Genomic DNA, 21,330 nt, shown 5'->3' on the forward strand with positions numbered 1-21,330 from the left:
TCAAATACAGACATTATACAAAACAACTTCTTTCGTAACAACAAATTGTGATCATTCGAGAGAGAGCACCAAAAAGGCCGTTGGCCTGTCAAGTGGTGCCTCCAGAGCAAAATATGAACTAGCTAGTGTAAAGACTGACTGCATATTCAAGTTTTAATATGTATAGGAATTGTCAACTAAGCCTATTTTTTTTTCACCAAAATGCATTCAACAATTCTTTATTTAGTAAAATATAATTATCTCGAAACATATGTAAGAAACATTCCGTTCCTTCTGTTTTTAAATTTACAATTTCTTGAGTAAATGAAAAATCAAGTCTTGCGATTATGTTGAAAAGATTTCTTACACGTTCAGTTATTGATTTTCTTACATGTGTAGTGTTTTTGTTTATTGTTTTCAATTTCTTAATTCTATGTTCTGTTGAAAGTACTGCATTCAATTCGTTATCCGATATTATTCGCGTTTTTAAATTTTTTGCTTCTGACATACTTATGTTTTTTACTAGTTGTTTCAATAGCTCATATACATGGAGCTCAAAAACTGAGAAGATTTTGAAGTTCTGCCTAATTTCTGACAAATCAACCCCCTTTTTAAATGAGAAAATTAACCGTAATATCCTGTTTTGTGCACAATCAATTTTCTTAAGATCTGTCTTGTTGCCACAGCCGTAAACTAAGACACCATATTGCACAATGGGCTGGACATAAGTTTTATATAACTTCACAAGTGTTGGTCGTCGAAAAAATTTTTTGAATTGGAACATAGCGGCTGAGACTTGAGTTAATTTGATCTTAACTTGTTTAATGTGTTCCTTAAAGTTTAGCTGGTTGTCTAAATAAACCCCTAAATATTTCAAATTTTCACTAATCTTCAATTTGTGGTTAAGTATTTCTAGATGATCACATGTGTTCTTTTCATTGGTCAACATTAAAGACGATTTTTCATCATTAATTGTTAATTTGTTTGCTGTCATCCATTATAACTCTATTAAAAACTCTTGTTAGGCAATTTTGTAGTTTTCGTTTCCATTTTTTAGCGATCCATAAATGTTAGTGTCATCAGCAAATAAGGTTACTTTGTTATCATTGCAAACTGATGGAAGGTCGTTAATATATATCAAAAACAGTAGAGGACCCAGTACTGAGCCTTGTGGGACGCCACAGTTTACCAGTAGTTTATCCGATTTCTTATTACCAATTTCAACATATTGTTTCCTATCTTCTAGAAAAGACTTCAAAATGTTGTGAGCAGGTCCGCGCAATCCATATTTGTAACATTTGGTTAGTAGGTAACTGTGATTCACTGTATCAAAAGCCTTTGTCAGATCAATGAAAGCACAGCACGTCGGTTCTTGTTTATTTATGTTATTCCTTAAATATTCAACAACTTCCATTACAGCATCAATTGTACTTTTCTTTGATTGAAACCCAAATTGTTCTTTTGATAAAACGTCATATTTTATAAGAAAACCAATAAATCTTCTGTATAATATTTTTTCAAGAACTTTCCCGAAGACTGGCAATAGTGATATAGGTCTATAGTTCGATGGATCCAATTTGTTGCCTTTGGTTTTGTAGAGAGGGAAAACTTTTGCTACTTTTAAGCATTTTGGAAAATATTGCTGTTGTAAGCATCTGTTGAATAAAATTGTTAGTGGTTCACAAACTGCATGATTTACTGACCTTAGGAGAACATTACTTAATTTGTAGCAATCAGTTGATTTTTTGTTTTTCAAATTTTTAATGATATTGAAAACTTCTGTGCTTGACATCTTTTCGAGTACTGTACTGCTTTGAATGGCTTTCACTGTCTTCAGGTAATTAACTTCTTTGTGACGTTTTTTTAATTCTCTGCAAATAGTAACAAAAAAATAATTCAACTTATCTACATCAACCTGGCAAATATGGTTTTGTTTTTCTTCTTTGATATCTTTTACTAAGGTAAAAAGTGTTTTCGAGTTTTTCTGACTGCTTATTTTTTGCTCAAAAAAGTTTGTTTTATGCAACCTGCATAGAGCTTTAAGTCTATTACTCAGCACACGACGTTGTTCTTTCACTTCCGCTCTGCCTGTTGCAATGTATTTCTGCCAAAGTTTACGTTTCTTTGTAGCTAAATTCTTCACATGATTGTTGACCCATTGTTTATCCCTTTTAAAATTGTTAGTGGTTACTTCCTTAGCGGGAATAATTTTTTCTTTCGCTTCATAAACAATTTCTTGAATTAAAGAAAAACACTCATCAATTGCTACAGATTCCAAATCATTTTTTATTTTTCTGCAGTTTTTGAAAACTTCAAAATTGACATCTATTCTAACTTCCTCGTCAGACAGTTTGTGTAGCTGATTCAAAACGAAGGTTTTTTTCTTTATTTACTTCCAAAAACAATTTTTGAGAAGTAAAGATAACAGTATAGTGGTCAGTTAAGTCGCTTTTGATAATTTTAGTTTCACTTTCAATGTTTGAAAAAAACAAGTCAATTGCTGTTTTAGATTGTCTGGTTTCATGAGTACAAAAACCCTGATTAAAACAAAGTTCCAGACCTAGTAAACGAAAATAATTGCAAACTTTTTCAGCATTTCGACTTGATATTAACATGTCTACGTTAAAATCACCACAAACTATGTGTGTATAATCAAGAGTATTTAGATCAGTAAAATGAGTATCTAGTACTTCTACAAAATTATCAATTGCGTAATTGGGTGCCTTATACAGTACAGTCACATAAATTCTCTCTTTCTCTGAGTGCAATTGCGTGGACAAAACTTGTACATGTTTGTTTGTTGTTTTCTTTACTTCGTTACTTTCATACTTATTACCAACATAAAGAGCTACACCCCCTCCTCTCGTTTCTCTGTCACATCGAAGCAATTTTCCATACCCATATAAATTGTATGCATTTAGTGAACAATTTTCTTTGCACCATGTTTCAGTGAGAGCTATAACAGTAGGTTTAGATTGTACACTTTCAATCAAAACTTCTAGCAGTTCAGAGTTTTTGTGTATCGATCGTACATTTTGAAGAAAAATTGTAAACTCCATGAGCATTAAGAATCTTCGCGCGCTGAGATTTGATATAGATTTACGTTCTTCAATTTTTAAGGTTTGTTATCATTTCACTTAATAAGTTTACTTTCCGACATTTCGTCTTATCACAAAAGGATGTCAGAAATTGCGTAAGTCGCAACATCCGATTTTTTTTAAAAAAAATGCTAGCAGACTGCGGAAGTCGCAGTAGCTGTTTATAGTAACTGATTTGAATAAGGGTTTGCCGTTCTGGATTCTGGCGAAAGTCGCAAGACCAAATGGACTGGCTTTTAGTTTTTTCTAACGAGCAATAGAAAGAACATTTTCCGCGGAAGTCGCAGTATTTGTTTTTTTACCTATGAATCCGTCTTCTACCAAACAAAATCACTGACAGATAAAAAAGTTAAAAATTATCCAGTTTAATTGCAAGTGTTTTTTATGCCTAGCTCAATTGAATGTTCAACTAACAAAAATAGTATGAAATATGAGGTTTTCTTTTTTTTACCTTTTCCTAATTTTCATATTTTGCTCCGAGACAACAGAAAATATTTAGTTCTATAGAATTTATATGATTCATCAAACGAAAAGTTTAGGATTACACAACTCAGTAACACGAGGACAACAATTGAAGCTAGCATCAATTATATGTTAACACAAGGCAAACATTGTATAAACATTTACTCAGCACCCAATTTTTCTCCCATCATTTTTTTTTGCTCAGGTGACAAGGACAAATATAGTCTTAATACTCGTTCCTCATCAGTCAATATTTCTCGATGCATGTGTTTATGAGTGTTTTTTAGTGCAATTGCATTTGCGCCTGTTATATCCCCATTTGCCATGACAGGATTTTGCAGCTTTTCGAGATCAATTGCATCATCTACTTTCACGTACTTGTTATTTCCATTAGTGCCTTTACATAAAACTGAAACCTGACAGTTGTTAGTCACAGTCATTAAGTTTTTATTCTCAGCAAGTTTCTTGATAAACATATCCAATGGTGGCATTCGCTCTTTCATCCATATGTTTTTTCCATTTAGGTCGTTTTTCAGAGTTTTGAGCATTCTTCTGTTTTTGTAAATTTCAATCTTGTCATTGAAATGCACAAATTTTACAATGATTGATGGCATCAGATTGTTTAGCAAAAGTCCTGGTCCCGGTAGAATATGAAAAGCCTTTAATCGGCTTTCAGTTATTTGTACGTCATCTTTTTTGTATATTCGATTCAAAAAAACCAACAGTTCCTTGAGAAAACTATCCGGATTTCGCGCATCAAAGGGTGGGTTATCAATTATAATTGAATCTTTGCTCAGATACCTTTCTTGATGCCTTAACCTGACATTAATTGCAGAAATGAAGTCCCAAACTTCAGCTAGTTGCTTGTTGGTTTCTTCTTTTTGAGCCCTAACCATCTCCACAACTGTCCTGATAGCAGCCCTCGTTGATTCCTCAGGTATTTGGTTGATAACGTTTTCAATGTTGACATCCATTATCAATTAACACAACAATATTTAATCTTAAATGAAAGATGAAGTTCGAAAAAAAAAATAAATCGAGGTCTGAATCTGGGCGTCCAGATGTTTAACTCTGGCTCCATGTTTAGGGCGGAGAAGAACAAATCCAAAATTTTCCCGATTTTTTTCTGAGAACTGGAGAAAGTTTGAATTTTTTTGCCGAAAATAAGAATGAAGTTTTTCTTTGAACGAAGTATTCTATCAACAACTTTTTACCTCTTTATTATCTTCGTATTTAGTATAAAAAACTAAGAGACAGAATTTTTTTAGAAAAATAACAAGCTCATTCCAAAAAAAATCTTCATTTTGAGTCTGATCAGAGCTAGAGAATTTCGGTAAGTAATTTCTTACTTGAAAGAAAGTAAGAAAAGTCAGTGTGAACTAATTTTGGGCGTGGTACTTTAGCCGTGGTTCTGTAATTAAGATACCGGTACGTTTTAGAAACCGAACAAGTCCATTCGCAAGCTGAATGACTTCCGTACAAAAGGGAGTGTGATGACAATAGACAGCAGCAGTGACTCTAATGGGAAATATCAGTTCGCAATTGAGGACTTGTGTCGGAAGGGAGACGAAACTATTGTGAGCAGACACTTTTACGTCACAAGGCCACAGGACAGACTCAAGTTGTACGGAGCTCTATCAGAGTACGTTGCCTATAGTATTTATCGTAAAATTGCTACGCAAGCGAGCTTCCAAAAACTTTGGCGTCTTAAATGGACTTGCATTTGACCATTTTCAAGTCAATTACCTCTTCATGTAACTCAAATTAATCAGAAATTTTCCGCATGTTTTAAGCGTGCACGTTAACATTTGAATTTTTCAAACATTTTTGAACTGTTTAATTGCTCTCAAACGAAGTTTGTAGTAATTACATTAGTCCTGTTGGTCTTTTTAATGCGACTTTTCTCTTGACCGATTTTTCGTCTGACCCATTTGACTGTTTGTCCTCAAAAACGGAATAAACGGTAGCGCCCAGCGGGCATTAAGTGCTCTTATATCCTTTCAGCTCACTAGACACCAAGTATGCGATTCACAGAAACTGTTTTGGAGAGTTATACTTATGGTGCGAAGGGCGGTTCATAGAGGTTGACCCCCCCCCCCTCCCCCCACAACACACCTCCCTCCCCCAAATCAACCCCGTAAGGGACCCGTGCAGCCATAGCCCCATGACCCCGTGTTGCCCTACCTCACCCCCCACTGTTTCTGCTCATCAGTCCCTCAGTTGCACCCCCATCTGCGCTCACCTCACGCCCCTTCAATTAAGCTAAAGCTAGCCTGACTAAACCGTGGATAGCTACTGACGAAGCCAACCGCTCCGATCGTTTGAGAGCAATTCGCCCGGCGTTAGTCGGTTATGTTTACGTGCGATGCAACTTTAAGGGACTTACTTTTTTGCTATGCATTTCCATATCAATTTTAAAAAAGCTGTAAAATATACGCTAATTTACAGAGAAATTTTTATCTGCGCGAGGATTTTTAGGCAGTTTAATTTATTGGTTGAACAAGTAAAAAGTCATTCTTCTTCTTTTGTTTTGACTTCCAACTGAGAAGCATGAACTAAATTAAGAACATGGTACACTTGTTCTAGTAAATTTAATCTAATTTGTCACTGTTGTTCTGAACAACGTGTCAGGTAGACATTAAATAAGGAAAACTTAATTTGTAAGCTATTGCATAAAGTGCTTTCGCAAAACTAATTACTGATCAAGAAGACAAATTTCAAACTTATTTGTGTCGCGTGTCGTTTAAGAAAATTTGAAAATATGGCGTCTAAATCGCTTCTTGATAATTAATGAAAAAAAAATGTGAAATGGATGAAAAGTCACGTGAGTCGACTTTTGTGAGTCAACCACAGAAGCATTAAATAGAAAATTTTGCAAAAAAAATGAAAATTTTGCAAGATAATGACACTAAACAATAGAAATCAAAATGAGAATTATGATTTCTATTGTTTGAAAATCAAAATGAAGAGGTGCCTTAAAAAGGAGGTAATTGTTGCAATGTTGGATTCAAAATGTATATGTGTATTAAAAAAACTTCCGCATCAGAAACAGAATTAGTTAAACTCATCGAAAGTACCAGTTAACATATTGGTTTTTGCATGGCTTTCCTGTTCTACCAGTTTTATCGCCCTTGCATTTCACTCAAAATTATTCCGTTATTCTTTTTAAACCAACCCTCTAATTAGCGTGTGTAAGACTTATCGACCTGAATATTTACTTTTCATGACACTATAGCTAGTTTAGACAATTATTTTGATTTCCTAAATATTCAAACCAGTAATCACTCACTTGATTAATTTTGACGGGATTGGATTGACATTATAACGACATGTAGCGGCAGCTAGATAGTAAAATGCAGTCTAAATTTTATTTTACACCTAATTAGCAACTAAAATTTGTTATCCCTAGGAGGTCAGGGCGCAAATTATTGATTTGATTTGATTGTATTTAATATTGCAAATCGTTCTGCATTAATCCAACAAATCCTAATGATGCAAAAGTCTTCAAAGTAATATATATATATATATATATATATATGTGTGTGTATATATATATATATATATATATATATATATATATATTACTTTGAAGATTTTTGCATCATTAAGATTTGTTGGATTATTACAGAACTATTTGCAATATTAGATACAGACGGTTTTATACTGTCCAGATGACGTCACATATCTATAAATTTCTTAACCGCCAAAACTAGTCAAATCAATAATTTGCGCCATAGCCTTCTAGAGATCACAAATTTTAGTTGCTAATTAGGTGTAAAATATAGACTGCAATTTACTATTCAGCTGCCGCTACATTTCACTATAATGTCAATCCATTCCTTCTTAAAATTTTGCTGAACAAAAAACAAAACCCAATGCAGAATGAATGCGATTATTATTACTGGGAATGTGAAAGCGAACAGTAATTAGAGGGTCTCAGAATATTGCAGTTTCTCGACAGACATTGAGTTTCCAAAAAATTGAAAACATTTATGTGGGTGTTGTTTTGACAAATTGTTTGTGAACACGTGCCTAGGCTTTTCAAAATTTTTCCATACTATACCAATCGTTCTGTTTGTTTTTTTTTTCAAACTAGAGTTTAAGTTGTTTGTGATTATAGTAAAAAAAGTATTTCAAATTTTATACCCTTTTTCTTTCGAAACGGTTCTGCTGCAATCTCAGGACAACTACCAGCAACAGAAAAAGCCTACCAGTTTGCAACTTTGATTGATAAAATGAACAAGAAAGAGTTCACATTATGTTGAAATTCTTAATTCGAAACCTATTAGTATCCGGATAAATTTTTTTCTCACTGAATCTCATCCGTTCTAAAACAAATCCGCAAAATAACTTTTTAAAACAAAAAAAAATGACAACGAAATACACTATTTTTTTGGAAAGATACAATGAGGCTCGGTAATGTGCGTTCGCACATACAATTTCGACCCCGCTCATCCGCATTTTTGGCATAAAAATCTATCAAACGGGGAACAGATAGAAAACCCCAAAATTTAAATTTTTTCCAAAAAAATCTGTATGAACAAAAAGATTGCCTCCAACGCAGATTACTCAATGGAATAAAAAATGCCGCATCAGATTGATGAGATCAGCCATTTTTAAGAAAGTAAGTCAAGACGAACAACAAAATCAAACAAAAACAACAAGCATTAATTACATCGAAAGGTTAATTTATATTAGAGAAAAAACTTTTTAACAAAGTCAAAATAGCTATAGTTAAAACAAATTAAGCTGTACTTCAGTAGAAAAGAAATGTGCCTGCTCCATATTAAGGCTCGATAAAAATTAGACAAAAAGAACAAAAAAACAGAAAGTTAATCAATTGGTTTAAGTTTTTAAAAACAACTAATTTCAAAGTTATAAAGACCATTTAATAGCAATTGAAAAGATCCAACATGTTTATGGTCACATAAATCTCTATAGGAGGGCATTAAGGCCTGTCATCATTGCATTTATTATATGGTTTCATAAAGAACAAATAGAGACAGAAAACAAAAATTCAAATAAAACTTGCGAGCAAACGATGTCGAAGCCGTAAAGCGAAATTTTGCCCCGCAAAATATGCTCAATTGAGCCTTCCGTGAAAAACAATAATGTGGTATCCGACTGCTCATAAATGAAGACAGGTAATAAGTAGACAAAAAAGATCAGTCAAAAAAAATTGGTCAGTGTTTTTGTATTTTTCGAAATTATTTTTAAAGTCATGAAAGCCATTAGCTACAAAACGAATTAATTAAGTTCGTTTATTTTTCCAGCGAAGGCGCTTGATACCTGTAATTAATAAGAGTACGCCCTATGTCTTCAAAAATAACGTCAAATATAGACAAAAATTAGAAATTATTTTACCTCTTCTTTCGAAATACCCGTGTCGAAGCCACAAATTTCATAACGATTTCTTTAAAAACATCAGATTTTGTTGACTAGTATCATCCATTGACGACAATATTGTCATATGTGACCTGTAGTAAACGAGACTAGGTAAGAAATAGACAAAAAACAAATGAGAATTAAGAAAGAGTTTTTTTTAGTTTTTGAAAACAGTTGTTTTCAAAACCATGAAAGCCATCATCTATATACTCAAATCAAAACATAGGCTCATTTAACCTATAAAATTCAAATGAGACTTGTCATAAACCACGAAATTTCATACGACTAAAAAGACAAATTAAAAAGTATAGTTAATGACAAATTTGAAAAATTTAGTTAAATGCTTCGAGAAAGGGTTGTCGACGCCGTTGAAACCATAATCGATACATTTAAAGACTTTATATGTTCAATTTTGCCTTACATTGAACTCCTATAATGTAATATCTGAACTGTCGAAAATGTGATAATGTGACAAGACGAGAAAGAAAACGTGAAAAATGGGCCATTGCCTAAAAATAAAAAATTTTGTGTAATCTAGTAGTAATAAAACTATAAAACCAAAACATCACGCGCCAAACCGCTAAAATGATTAAATTTTATATCAGTAGAAAGAAGAGGAAGAAGAGTTATTCTTTCGTTACCGCTGACACTAAGCTACAATTTGACCAAATTAGGAGAAAAAAGTGGCAACGTTCAATAAGCCATTGTTTATTTAAAAATGAAGTAGTTTTAAAAGTCAAAACGACCATAAACTTTCGAGCACACAATCTAGACAAGATATATTGGAAGTGTTTAAGGAACCGATTGGACCGACCAGCAGTGAGCTTTGATTTGAATTGTTCTGTTCTTCAATTGTCAAAAAAGATTTTTATTTGGATTGTAACAGTCCAAGATTGGACCAAAACAAACCGTGCTATTGCTGTATGTCCATTAAGAACACTCAATTGTTTCAATTGTTATAGATCTAGATAATTTGTTAGTTAAAAGATCAAAAATAATTGCTGCGTTTTTGAACATCAAAGAGTAAAGACATTAAAAGACGGCGAAGTTTTATATCCCGACTACTAGACTACTCTCAATGGAAATGGAAGTAAGACTGGCTCCCTTTGTAGTTTGGGAAAATTGTCTCAGTGGTTTTTGCTGTGTACTTCGGCAAATTTAATCAAATTGGACAAAAGTAGATTATTTTGTTCAGGTTTTGATGAAATAGGCTGAATTTTGAAAAATTTAGCCAACATTTTTTTTGCCGAAAAAATTTAATCAAAAGAGTCAACAATACTTTTTTGTTCTTAAAAAAATCAACAGTACTACTGTAACAACTTTTACATTTTTTAGAAAAGTTGACGAAATTTTAGGCAAAAATTCCGGAAAATGTGAATGAACTTTACTCAAATCGGTCTAACATTCACATCAAATCGGTCTAACATTCACAAACAATTAAAACCGCGATACCGCGCTCAATAAAACAAAATTCAGAAAAAAATTTTAATTCCAAATTCTACGGTGGACGGGCTTTTCAATTATACCACTCACAGCTGTTTACGATGAATATATCGATCGGTCAAAATTGTCTGAAGAAAAAAAACCCATTTGAGTATATGGTTCATCCCCCCCTCAAGAGGGGTTGGAAGAAAAAGATAATTACGGGTAACTTAGATTGCATTTCTCACTCAAGCCCTATTTCTAACGATTCATCATCTCCTGAAAGTAACGCTCATAAAGTGTCTTCTTAAGTTTTAAAACAAAAAAACGGCCAATTCCAAAAAAATGTTCAGCAAAAACTTTTATTTATTGGATTTTAAAATGATCACAAATTGGTCATTTCCGATAAATAATGGTAAATCAGTAACCCTCTGAAATTAATGGTCAAAAGTATTCTTAGAGTTAAAAAGTGTGAAAAACGATAATTTCCTGATCAAAATGGTCATTTCTTTTGTTTAAGAAACTGTTAAAAACTATCATATCGGCAAGGAATAATTCTAAAGGACTTTAAGAGTTTTCCCGATAAAATAGTGGCCGAAACAATCTCTTCTTATGTGTTTGAGACAATCTAAGTGGGTCTGGTTTTATTTTCTGAGAGGGATAATTTTTGATATATTCTTGCAAAACAATGCAATAGACGAGTGATTTTTTTAAACTTTTTTCAAGTATCGCTATGCGTTTATTGTTGAATTTGTGTAATTGAATGTTAAATTACAGGTTACGACGACCCAACACTGTCAAAACACCAAAAGAATCAACCCATTTAAAACCGGGCAGTTCTAAAACCAGTTCGTCTCCACCCACCTCTAGCAGTGCTGGGGTCGTAAAGCACGCAGGTGAGTCTTCCTCCTTCAGCTGCGCCCCAAGTTTTGTCGACTTCATAGTCAATCTAAAGCACACGCAAATTCCACGAATTGGCAGCGGGGGGAATTTTAAAAAACCCGCTCCTCGGCGAAAACGCCCCGTGAAACGAAGACGCGAAGATAGCTGGCTTGTCGTTTCGTTTATCAACGAACACAGCGTGTCAGTCGAGCATTATTTCCACTCTATGGAAATGTTGTTTGAGAGTTACAGGTTTTGTAAACAATCAATATGGAGCGATGCTACAGCTGTTGATGACGATGTTTTTGTTCACACTTCTTGGGGTGTGAAAAGTCACTGGGATGAGGGGGAACGAAGTGGGAAGCGACTTCGAGAAGGAAGCACGTTCTCATGCACCTCCGGTACGATTTTTACCAAAAATCCCGCCACTTTTATTACGTCACAATGTACTACGTCACAGCAGGTGTTACGTCACAATGTAGTTCACGCCATAGCGTTACGTCATGAAATGAGTGCGTTACGTCACTGAGTGATGAATGACAAATTGGCAATTTGGCGCCCGAGTTGTTTCAATCGATGCCAGCGATTATTAACAGTTATGACAAATAACTAGAACGCAGAACCGGATTAAGAAATTTATAGCCTCGCGCGCCAAATCGTGGAATTTGTATTTTTTTATTCTGAAAATCATCCCTGAAAAAAAAATTATGTCTTTCATTATTATTGTTCCGACCCTCTTGAGGGGGGAGGAACTATATACTCAACTGGTTTTTTTTTGTTCCGTGAATTTTCGCCGCTCGATATATTCATCGTAGAGAGTTGAGACTGGTATCATTAGAAAGCTCGTCCAGCGTAGAATATGGAATTAAAAAGATTTTTTTAATTTTCGTTTTCTACAGGGAGTTATCGAGGCTTAAACTTCTGAGAAAAGAAGAGTGAATTCACGTTGTTTTTATTCACATTTTCCGGAATTTTTGCCTAAATTTTCGTCAATTTTGCTAAAATTTGTTATAATTTTTAAGAATAGTGTCGTTGATTTTATTTTTGAAGACGAACAAGCATTTTTGATTGTTTTGATTTAATTTTTTGGTCAAAAAATCTGGATAAACATTTCAAAATTTAGCCTTTTTCATCAACAACAGCACGAAATAAGCTACTTTAGTCCACTTTGATTAAATTTGCCTACAGTACACCCCCAAACAACACTCATACAATCTTTGTAGACTCAGAGGGGGGCTATTTCTACTTCAGAGTCCGCAGAGAGTGCCTTGTAGTTAAAACTTTGCCGTTTTTTGCTAACTTTACTTGTTGATTATCAAAAATGCAAAATTTATTTTGAGTTTCAACTCAGAAATTATCTATATCTACAACATTCGAAAAATCAATTGTTCTTAACGGACAATAAGTATTAACAGGGGTAGTTTTGGGCCATTCTTGGACTGTTACAATCCAAAAAAATCGGGTTGTAATCAGTCGGTCTTTTTTTAAAAAAAAAAGACTTTTTTTTAATAATAAAGAACAGAACATATCAAATCAAAGCTCAGGAGTGATAGGTCCAACCAATTCGCTTGCTAAACAGCTCCCGGCTAATGTATTTAGTTTTCTAATTGAAAGTTTATGACCGTTTCTTTTTTGAAAATAATTGACTTTTCAATAAATAATGGCTTAATTGACTTTTCCTCTATTTTTTTCTTAATTTGTTCAACTTCCAGCTTAGTGTCAGCAAAAAAAGACTGCTTCTCCTTTCTACTGAGTTAACATTTATTCTCGGTTGCAGTTTTAAGCCTGAAATTATTGTTTTCTGGCTTTGATACTACAAGATTTTAGATTTTTGTTTGTTTTGATATTTGCCAGTTTTTCACGTTTTCTAATTTTGTCACATTATCACATTATTGACAGTTCTCATGTCACCTTATTAGCATTCAAATTAAAGCACAATTGAACATATTAAAATCCTGAAAGATATAAATCATCGTTTTAATGGCCTCGACGCCTCTTTCTTGAAGAAATCAATTGAATTTTTTAATTTTGTCTCAGCTGTCATTTATACTTTGTCGTTTCGGTCGTATGAAATTTCCTGTATAGTGATAGCTTTCATTGGCTTTTCATGGAAGAATAGAAAAACCGATATTCTGATATTAGCAGATAGCTGATGGCTTTTATGACTTTCAAACCCATCGTTTTCCAAAATTAAAAAAAAAACTTTTTTAACTTCGCAATTTTGTTCTTTTTATGTTTCTTTTTGTTACCTAATCTCGTTAGTTGATTACAGGTCAAATATGACATTATGGGTGTCAAGGGAATAGAAGGGATTGGTGTCCCAAAATCTTTTTTTTAAAGATTTTGTTATGACCTTACTGGCTTCGACACCGCTTTTTCACAAAAAAAATTAAATTAATTTGATTTTTGTCATATTTGACGTTCTTTTTGTAGAAGCAAGAAATATTCTGGATAATTACAGGTCTTGAGGGTTTCCTTTTCATGAAAATACGACGATATTTAAATAGCTCTTTTTGTAATTAATGCCTTTCATGACATTGAATGTAATTTTGTTTCGAAAAAAAATTAAAAGTATTACATACTTTAGCACTTCGCTTTTTTGTCTACTTGTTTTCTAGTCTTACTAAGGAATAGCCACGTACTACATTATAGCTGCTTGAAGAAGGCGCAATCAAATATATTTTGTGTGCCAAAATTTGGCTTGACGGTTTTGACAGCGTTTTCTGGCAAGTTTCAATTGAAATTTTGTTTGTTCTTTGTTGTTCTTTTTAGCCGCTCTAAAAAATGAATAAGGTCAGGTCCTAATGCCCTTCTATAGAAGCAGTGGTAACCGCAAATTTGTGTTAATATTAATTTATTCCTAATGGTATTTATTACTTTGAAGTTAATTGTTTCAAAAAAATAAGTTAATTTTTTTTACTTTTCTGTTTTTGTTCTTTTTTGTATAATTGTTACCAAACCTTTTTATGGACTGGTCGCATATGTTTTCTGGTGATTTATAAGTTATTTTTGTTTAGTTTCAGGTTTATCTGACGGTATGTTGACTTTGTTATTAAATTTAGAAATTTAGTTTTTAAGAGGGACATAAATTTTTTGATGTAATTAATGTTTGTTGTTGTTGTTGTTTGATTTTGCTGTTCGTTTTGACTCGCTTTCTTAATATTGATATATTACAGCAATCTAATGCATCAATTTTTACTCCACTGAGTTATTTGTTTTGGAGGTTATCTTATCGTTCATACAGAATTTTTTGAAAAAGACTTGGGCTTTTTTGGGATTCGCAAAAAATAATTTTTGGGTTTTTCTATCTGTTCCTCATTTGGTAGACAATTATGCCAAAATTGTGGATGGGCGGGGTCGGAACCTTATGTGCCATTGCACATTACCGAGCCGCCTTGTTTTTATTATACTTTTGTTCGTAGGTATAGACAAAACATCAACCGTCGTGTACTCGTTAGTGTTCTGATATTCGGTAATTCGCTTATTTGGTAGCTTAAAAACGTCCACTGAAAAATTTTATTCATGTCTTTTTATGAACTGAAGAAACAAGAATCTTAGCTTCCAGAAAAAATTTTTTGTGTGTGTGTTTTTATATTTCTCTTTTATTCAAAATTTTGTGGAAAATTGACACTTTCTGGGAAATATCTCAACGTCGTTTTCCCTCCTAACATCGGACAAAAACTTTATATTTCTTCTCACGAAATTTGATTTAAAATAACCTTGCTGTGTCCTTTTTATAAAGGTTAAAGTTTGCGACAAAACACGACCATAGAAATGAATATTCGCATAACTGAGGTCATGCCTGAATTAGCCAGTACTCTCTAGTACATCTAAAACACGTGAGAGATTTTTGTTTGTAAATAACCTTATGCTTCTTTATTTGACAAACTGTCAAACAATGTCTGTCAAATGTCAATTTTGACACTTCACCGAACTAGAACCTCAACTTTGAAACCCTATAAACTTTTACATCCTTTTATCATAGCAATCTAGGTACTTAATGCTGCTCTTTTCGTTTTCAATTGGGTAAATTAAACCGATTTATCATCTAATAAAGTTCAAATTTTGTCACAAATCGATATCTACATGAAGCCACGCCTAAAACGGCTCAACAGAATCACAGAACGAGTTCTTTACCAGACATGTGAGCTAAATTTGCTGTCATTTTAAACGACCTGCCTTATAGTCGACAAACAGTTGTCAGTTGTCTATAAAACGACAAACGTTTAAACTTCCGTGGAACTAAAACCCCAAACTTGAGTCCCCTAAAATCACAACCATAAAATCAAACTTGTCAAAGTGTTTAGACAAGAGTTTAAATGGGCGATTGAATAATAGCCGTACGAACCCTGAACTAAGAGAATAAGTTTAGAAAATAGTAAACAAATATTTTCTCTGTTTATTTGACCATCCAAGATACGTGAATATTTCAACTGAGTTAAACCTAAACTTTTGAACCCAAAATTTTCAGACCCTGATGACAACCTGGTCTAGGTAGCTACTGGGTAATATTCGAAGGTTAAGCTTAATCAGCTGATGTTATTTAAGGCCATACCAAGATCTTACCAGATTAACATCCTGTCTCTACTAGGACAATGCTTAACTAACGGATTAAGTTTAGAACTGAACAAACAAATCTGTTCTTTGTTTATAGTACCAGTAGAGGTTACGCGAACCTGTTAAATTTTATTCAGCGATATTTTTTTTGTATTTAAAGCTTTTTGACTGACTAAGGCAATATGAACTACCAAGTTTAATTGAAAATCATTTCATTAAAACTCTTTTTCAAAGTCCCACTCAAGAAATCGTAATTTTAACACTTAGAAAATGTAATTACATAACTTTAGATCTACTAGTTTACCTGTAATATCAATCCCGTCCATTATTAATACCAACTTCTTTCAACTCCCGGGTTGGGCTCCCATAGAATCTCATCAATAAATCATAACAGTTTCCCATCATGATATACTGCACTAATTTTTTCGGCGAGCAAAAAAGATCGTGGAAACTTATCTGAAATCATGATCAACATCTGTTTCCTACGATGATTTTTCTATGAATTCCTCTGATTGGCAAAATTTGAGTAAAATCAAGTGTGTTTGTTGACCTGCTTTTTCCTTCGCATGGCTAATTCATTATTTGAATTATGTTTTGTTTTGGCTTCCCGGATCATTGTAATATAGTTAAACAGCACTGAATCACATTATTTCCCAGACTGTTTTTTTTGGTCCAGTCAGATGATGATCATGTCATTTTCTACCCTATTCAATCTTAAAACCGGGGTAAACAGAGCGGATCTCTTATAAATTCTGAACAGTACAAAACCCAATTCTGGGTTCAATCTGCGAATTCTAATTAAACATACTCTGAATCAACTCGTTTCAGAATTTACTGGGCCTTATGTTCCAATTGTGAAGTTGGTACCACAGTCTTGTTGAAGAGCCAAACAGTGGTGTAGTGTACTTCTTTGAAACCGTCTCACCCAAATTTTTTTAACTATATTTCTAAAAATACTTGAAATGCCCTGTGTTGAACAGCAGCATAGCGAATGCAAACCCGCAGTGAAGATACTCAAAAAGATTTGATTAAAAGTCTGTTCTATTAAAAGTTATATGTAAATATAGATCAATTAAATTTACCAATTTTGCAGACGCAATCAGTTTTTATTGAAATATGTATAAACATATGTCTTTTAAATATTCAATTAAATTTAAACATAATGCAAACAAATTCTCTTTTGTATCACACTTCACAGCAATTATATTTTGATGTACTCAAAAGAATCTATCGCTGCTCTGTTTCTGATGTCACTGATCTATTTAATACTATTTACTCTATCTACACTTGACACCATCTCCGTTTTCCATTTTCCTCAAGAGTCACCTATTTGGCTTTCCTCTTCCACGTGTCAGTTGACTTCTTTCCCGTGTCAGTTTCTCCTTTAACTTTGTCGCTGTTCACTGTCTTTTCATTGTGCCCTCGTTTTGAAGAAGGGAACATTTTCAGACGCATGCAATTGCAAACTATAACAATGATCATGATTATCAGGATTGAAGCAGATTGCATTAGGAAACACTTAATTTCGCAATTCATTGAAATTTCTGTACAACAAAAACTCTAATATATATACAAAAATTTTTACCACTTTTGTAATATGGACTTTATTTTGCTAGCCTTTATAGACTTACCGCTCATGAATTCTGCTGTTTGATCAACGCCTGATCACCTCATTAGTCTGATTGCCTGATAGACTGATCGCCTGATTAGTCCTCAACACCTGATCACCTGACACCTAAAAATTGAATTTCCTTTCGCAAAAAGATTCCTCAGAAAAACTGAAAAATTTCAGTACCTTAAGCTGTAAAAAACAATAAAATAATTAATATTTAATTTGCTTTTTGTTATGTTATCCCGAGTCTGAGTCTTTCACCCTTTGTACCCAAAAAACAATGATGATATATAAAGCAAATCACTCTGAAAAAAGCTTTGAATGTGTTTTGTGGCTATTTTCAACTAACCTGATAATTTTTTTTGACCGATTACCTATTTTCCAATACAGTGTTTAAACATACAATGTACAAATAAAAAACTAACCTTTTTACGATGTCCACCCGTCTTAGAAATGACACAACACATAACATTTATGTTTCTACAAAAAACTGAAAGATGAAAATTTAACAATAAGGGGTGAACTGAAGGGTTTTTGTAAACTGAAGGGGTGTAGTCAAATTTAAAATGCTGCCAATGAAAAGTCAATTCTTGAGCAGGATTCAGCTCAAACAATTTTGATTATTATCAGACAATTCATTTATTTCAAGTTTCCAAAACTTAGTAGTTTTGGAATTTGCGGCACTGTCGGTAAATGAATCTACACATATAGCGTTTTCTATTATAGTTAACATGAGCCAAATCCCTGCCACGAACACCAAAGTCTTGTCGCGCGGTGACCTGTATTGATGACGAAAAACTTCAGACAACTGAAGATTTAGCCTGGTCACTGGATTGACATACCTTCTTGATCGATGATCGAACTGATTTGCGTGATCCCGACGCGACAAAAGACCACACAAAGCAGCATTAACACTTGGGCGAAGTGCACCTATGAAAAGTCTTAAGTTTTGTATAATTTGGAAATCGCTTCGCCGACCAATGGCATTGTTTCCTACTATAATGAGCACATCGGTATAATTGTTAGCGATTGGAATCAAATCATTCAAATGGCTGGTCTGACGTCCTCCGACAGCGTCGTACCTAAGGCTGAAGAAAAATTTGCTATTAGTTTTTGTTCCAAAAATTATGGAGACGTCAATTAAATTTTGGTGAACTCACTTGAAATTGTGAAACAGCGGATTTGACTCTAATTGGGGCAGCGAACTTCTCAAGTTCGAGTCGCCAATAACCAAATTTTTGCGAGTGGTTTGCATCTAAAATAAGAAACAGTTTTCTCTCTCTGTCTCATATGTATATATATATATGTATATATATATATATATATATATATATATATATATATACATATATATATATACATACATATATATATATATATATATATATATATTTATATATATATATATATATATATATATATTGATATAGTTATACACATAGATATAGATATAGATATAGATATAGATACAGAGATTCATATAGATATAGATATAGATATAGATATAGATATAGATGTAGATATAGATACAGAGATTCATATAGATATAGATATAGATATAGATATAGATATAGATATAGATATAAATATAGATATAGATATAGATATAGATATAGATATAGATATAGATATAGATATAGATATAGATATAGATATAGATATAGATATAGATATAGATATAGATATAGATATAGATATAGATATAGATATAGATATAGATATAGATATAGATATAGATATACATATCTGTGAAAAGCTGTTTAATAGTCGTGCAAAATAATTTCATTATTGGATCAATTGAGATTTCTTTTCTTTTAATTCTTCTTAATAAAAAATTCGCAGTCTGGATTGCTACGGAAAATTGCTTCAGTATGAGCTTCGATAAACTGATAGTCGACATAGATTTTTGTTTCAGAACAAAGACAAGATTTTGACAAAAAAGAGCCGTTTTTATATTATATATGCTCATACATATTACTTGCAATTATAATTAAACATTCCGAATTTACAATTGAAACCCCGATATATGTACTAAGAAAAAAGGTTGAATTTCTCAATTTCTACTATGCGCTGCGACTTTTCATGTGTTTGAAACAATGTTTGTGATAATTCAGAACCCTCGAGTGTGAGACGGAACAGAATAAGAGAGGAGGAGTATGTCAAGTTGGGACCAGTGGGAAGTGGGTCTTATGGAAAAGTCTACTTGGCAGAAGAAGTCGCTACAAAACGATTAGTCGCTCTCAAGGTCAGTCATCGGTCAACTATATAGTCTTCTGTAGGACTAGACTTTTTCCTCCTTTTAGTTTGTAATATCATGTCACAGGATGCGGTCCGCGACCCAAGACAGACCGAAATCTGGTATTGGCCAGACGGAAGGCACGAACCATTTTTCCAGACCATTCAGTTGCGTCACATCGGACCCCCCTGTCCGCGACCCAAGTCTGACTGGCCAATACCTGTCTTGGGTCGCGGAACTCATCCTGGGGGTGCTATCATTAAAAAGTCACAAATATTTCGAAAGATTTCAGCGAAAGATGATACATTTTGTTATAGTTAAGCAGTTTTTGGTATTAAAAAAATTGAAATGCTTTTAGATTTATGAAGAAAAATTCTCAAATCACCTGAATCGAAAAAAAGTAAGTCAGGTAAGATCATGTAAGATTCTTGCTTACAAGATTCTTAGGAGACGTTAAGTATTACACACTTTGTACAAAGATTCTTTTGAGATTATTTTTTTTTCTTACCAGATTCTTAGAAGATTACCGTTTTCTTGCAAGATCTTGCCAAATGAACTTTGTTTGAAAAGAGATCCTAAAGCAAGGCATAAAAGTATAATTAACAATGAAACACTAGTGGTTTCATTGTCGAAGAGTTTTTTTATACAAGCGAACTTAAACAAGCGCCCCGTGATTTTGTTATATTGCACAGAACTCAACTTTACGCATTCGCAGAACCATAAATCAGACGAGACAGAAATTTAATTTGATCCTTTCAAAATTGCATAATGCTCTATTGTCTTTTGCATAGCAGGGGACCCAATTTTAGGGGACTCAAGTTAACTTAATTCGATTACGCAAAAGAGAATTTTTATACTAAAAGACAGACCTGCATCCAAAATCCTTTAATTTGCTCTTTTTTTTCATTTAAGGTATTAAAAAGACAATTGTCTGGTAGTAATAACATCAATCTTACAATTAAAAGATGAAAAAAAAAATTTCTGGGTTATTTGAACAGATGATGAATCTCAACAAATGCAGGACATGATGACAGAGCATTCAGTTACAATTAAATTATCATTGATAATTTTCTTTTAAAATTATATCGAACGCGAATCAAGAAAGTTTAATTTAAGAAAAAACTTTTCTATTTTCTTTTGTTTTGAAAAATTTAAAATGGTTAGTTAAAAACCAGTGTCCTTATTAAATTATAAAGGAAAATTGTTTGTTATCGAGTTTTGAATGACGCCATTACATTAAAAACTGATGAAACTCATAAAACCACTTATTGTATAAAACGCAGCTGCGTGAAATCAAATGTTATTTCTGAAAATGACATATAAGAAATAAATACGTAGACTATCTTCCTCTTCGGGGAAATTAATTTAGCAAAAACATGAGAATGTGAAAATTTGCTTAAAGTTCTTGCTGTTCTCAATAATGGTGACCCAGGAATATAAAATTATTAGTTGCAGGCTGTCAACAATTTTGACTTTGGAGGTAGTTTGCAAATTAATTGTCAAAAAGTAAAAATTCAACTCATAATTTCAACTTTTATTTAAGTACCTCGCAATTATCTCTGAAGATCAAAACTGCTAATTTGCACTCGATATCTCGCAAAATAATTGTACTCGATAAAAAAACATTTTCAAAAAATTTTTTGAAGAAAATAAATGAAAATTTAAAGAAATGATGAGTTGGAGGAAAAAATTCCCAT

The 21,330-nt window shown here is 33.0% G+C and overlaps 2 protein-coding genes across 4 annotated transcripts in view; both read left to right on the plus strand.

Moving 5' to 3' along the window:
- LOC142354325 (ras-related protein Rap1-like) overlaps positions 1-21,330 on the plus strand; it is a 519,643-nt gene that overhangs the window by 273,720 nt on the left and 224,593 nt on the right. The window lies entirely within an intron of this gene.
- Positions 1-21,330, plus strand: part of LOC142354546 (RAC-beta serine/threonine-protein kinase A-like) — a 59,370-nt gene that overhangs the window by 10,227 nt on the left and 27,813 nt on the right. For 2 of the 3 annotated variants that reach the window (XM_075406864.1, XM_075406863.1), the window contains exons 3-5: positions 4,979-5,181; positions 11,124-11,629; positions 19,512-19,642. In XM_075406864.1, coding sequence (XP_075262979.1) covers positions 4,979-5,181; positions 11,124-11,629; positions 19,512-19,642 — 840 coding nt within the window. The remainder of the gene's footprint in view (positions 1-4,978; positions 5,182-11,123; positions 11,630-19,511; positions 19,643-21,330) is intronic. The other variant, XM_075406865.1, reaches the window with a different exon arrangement.

The sequence above is a fragment of the Convolutriloba macropyga genome, chromosome 15 (genome assembly GCF_964194025.1).
Source record: "Convolutriloba macropyga chromosome 15, txConMacr16.3, whole genome shotgun sequence".
NCBI classification, from domain to species: domain Eukaryota; kingdom Metazoa; phylum Xenacoelomorpha; order Acoela; family Convolutidae; genus Convolutriloba; species Convolutriloba macropyga.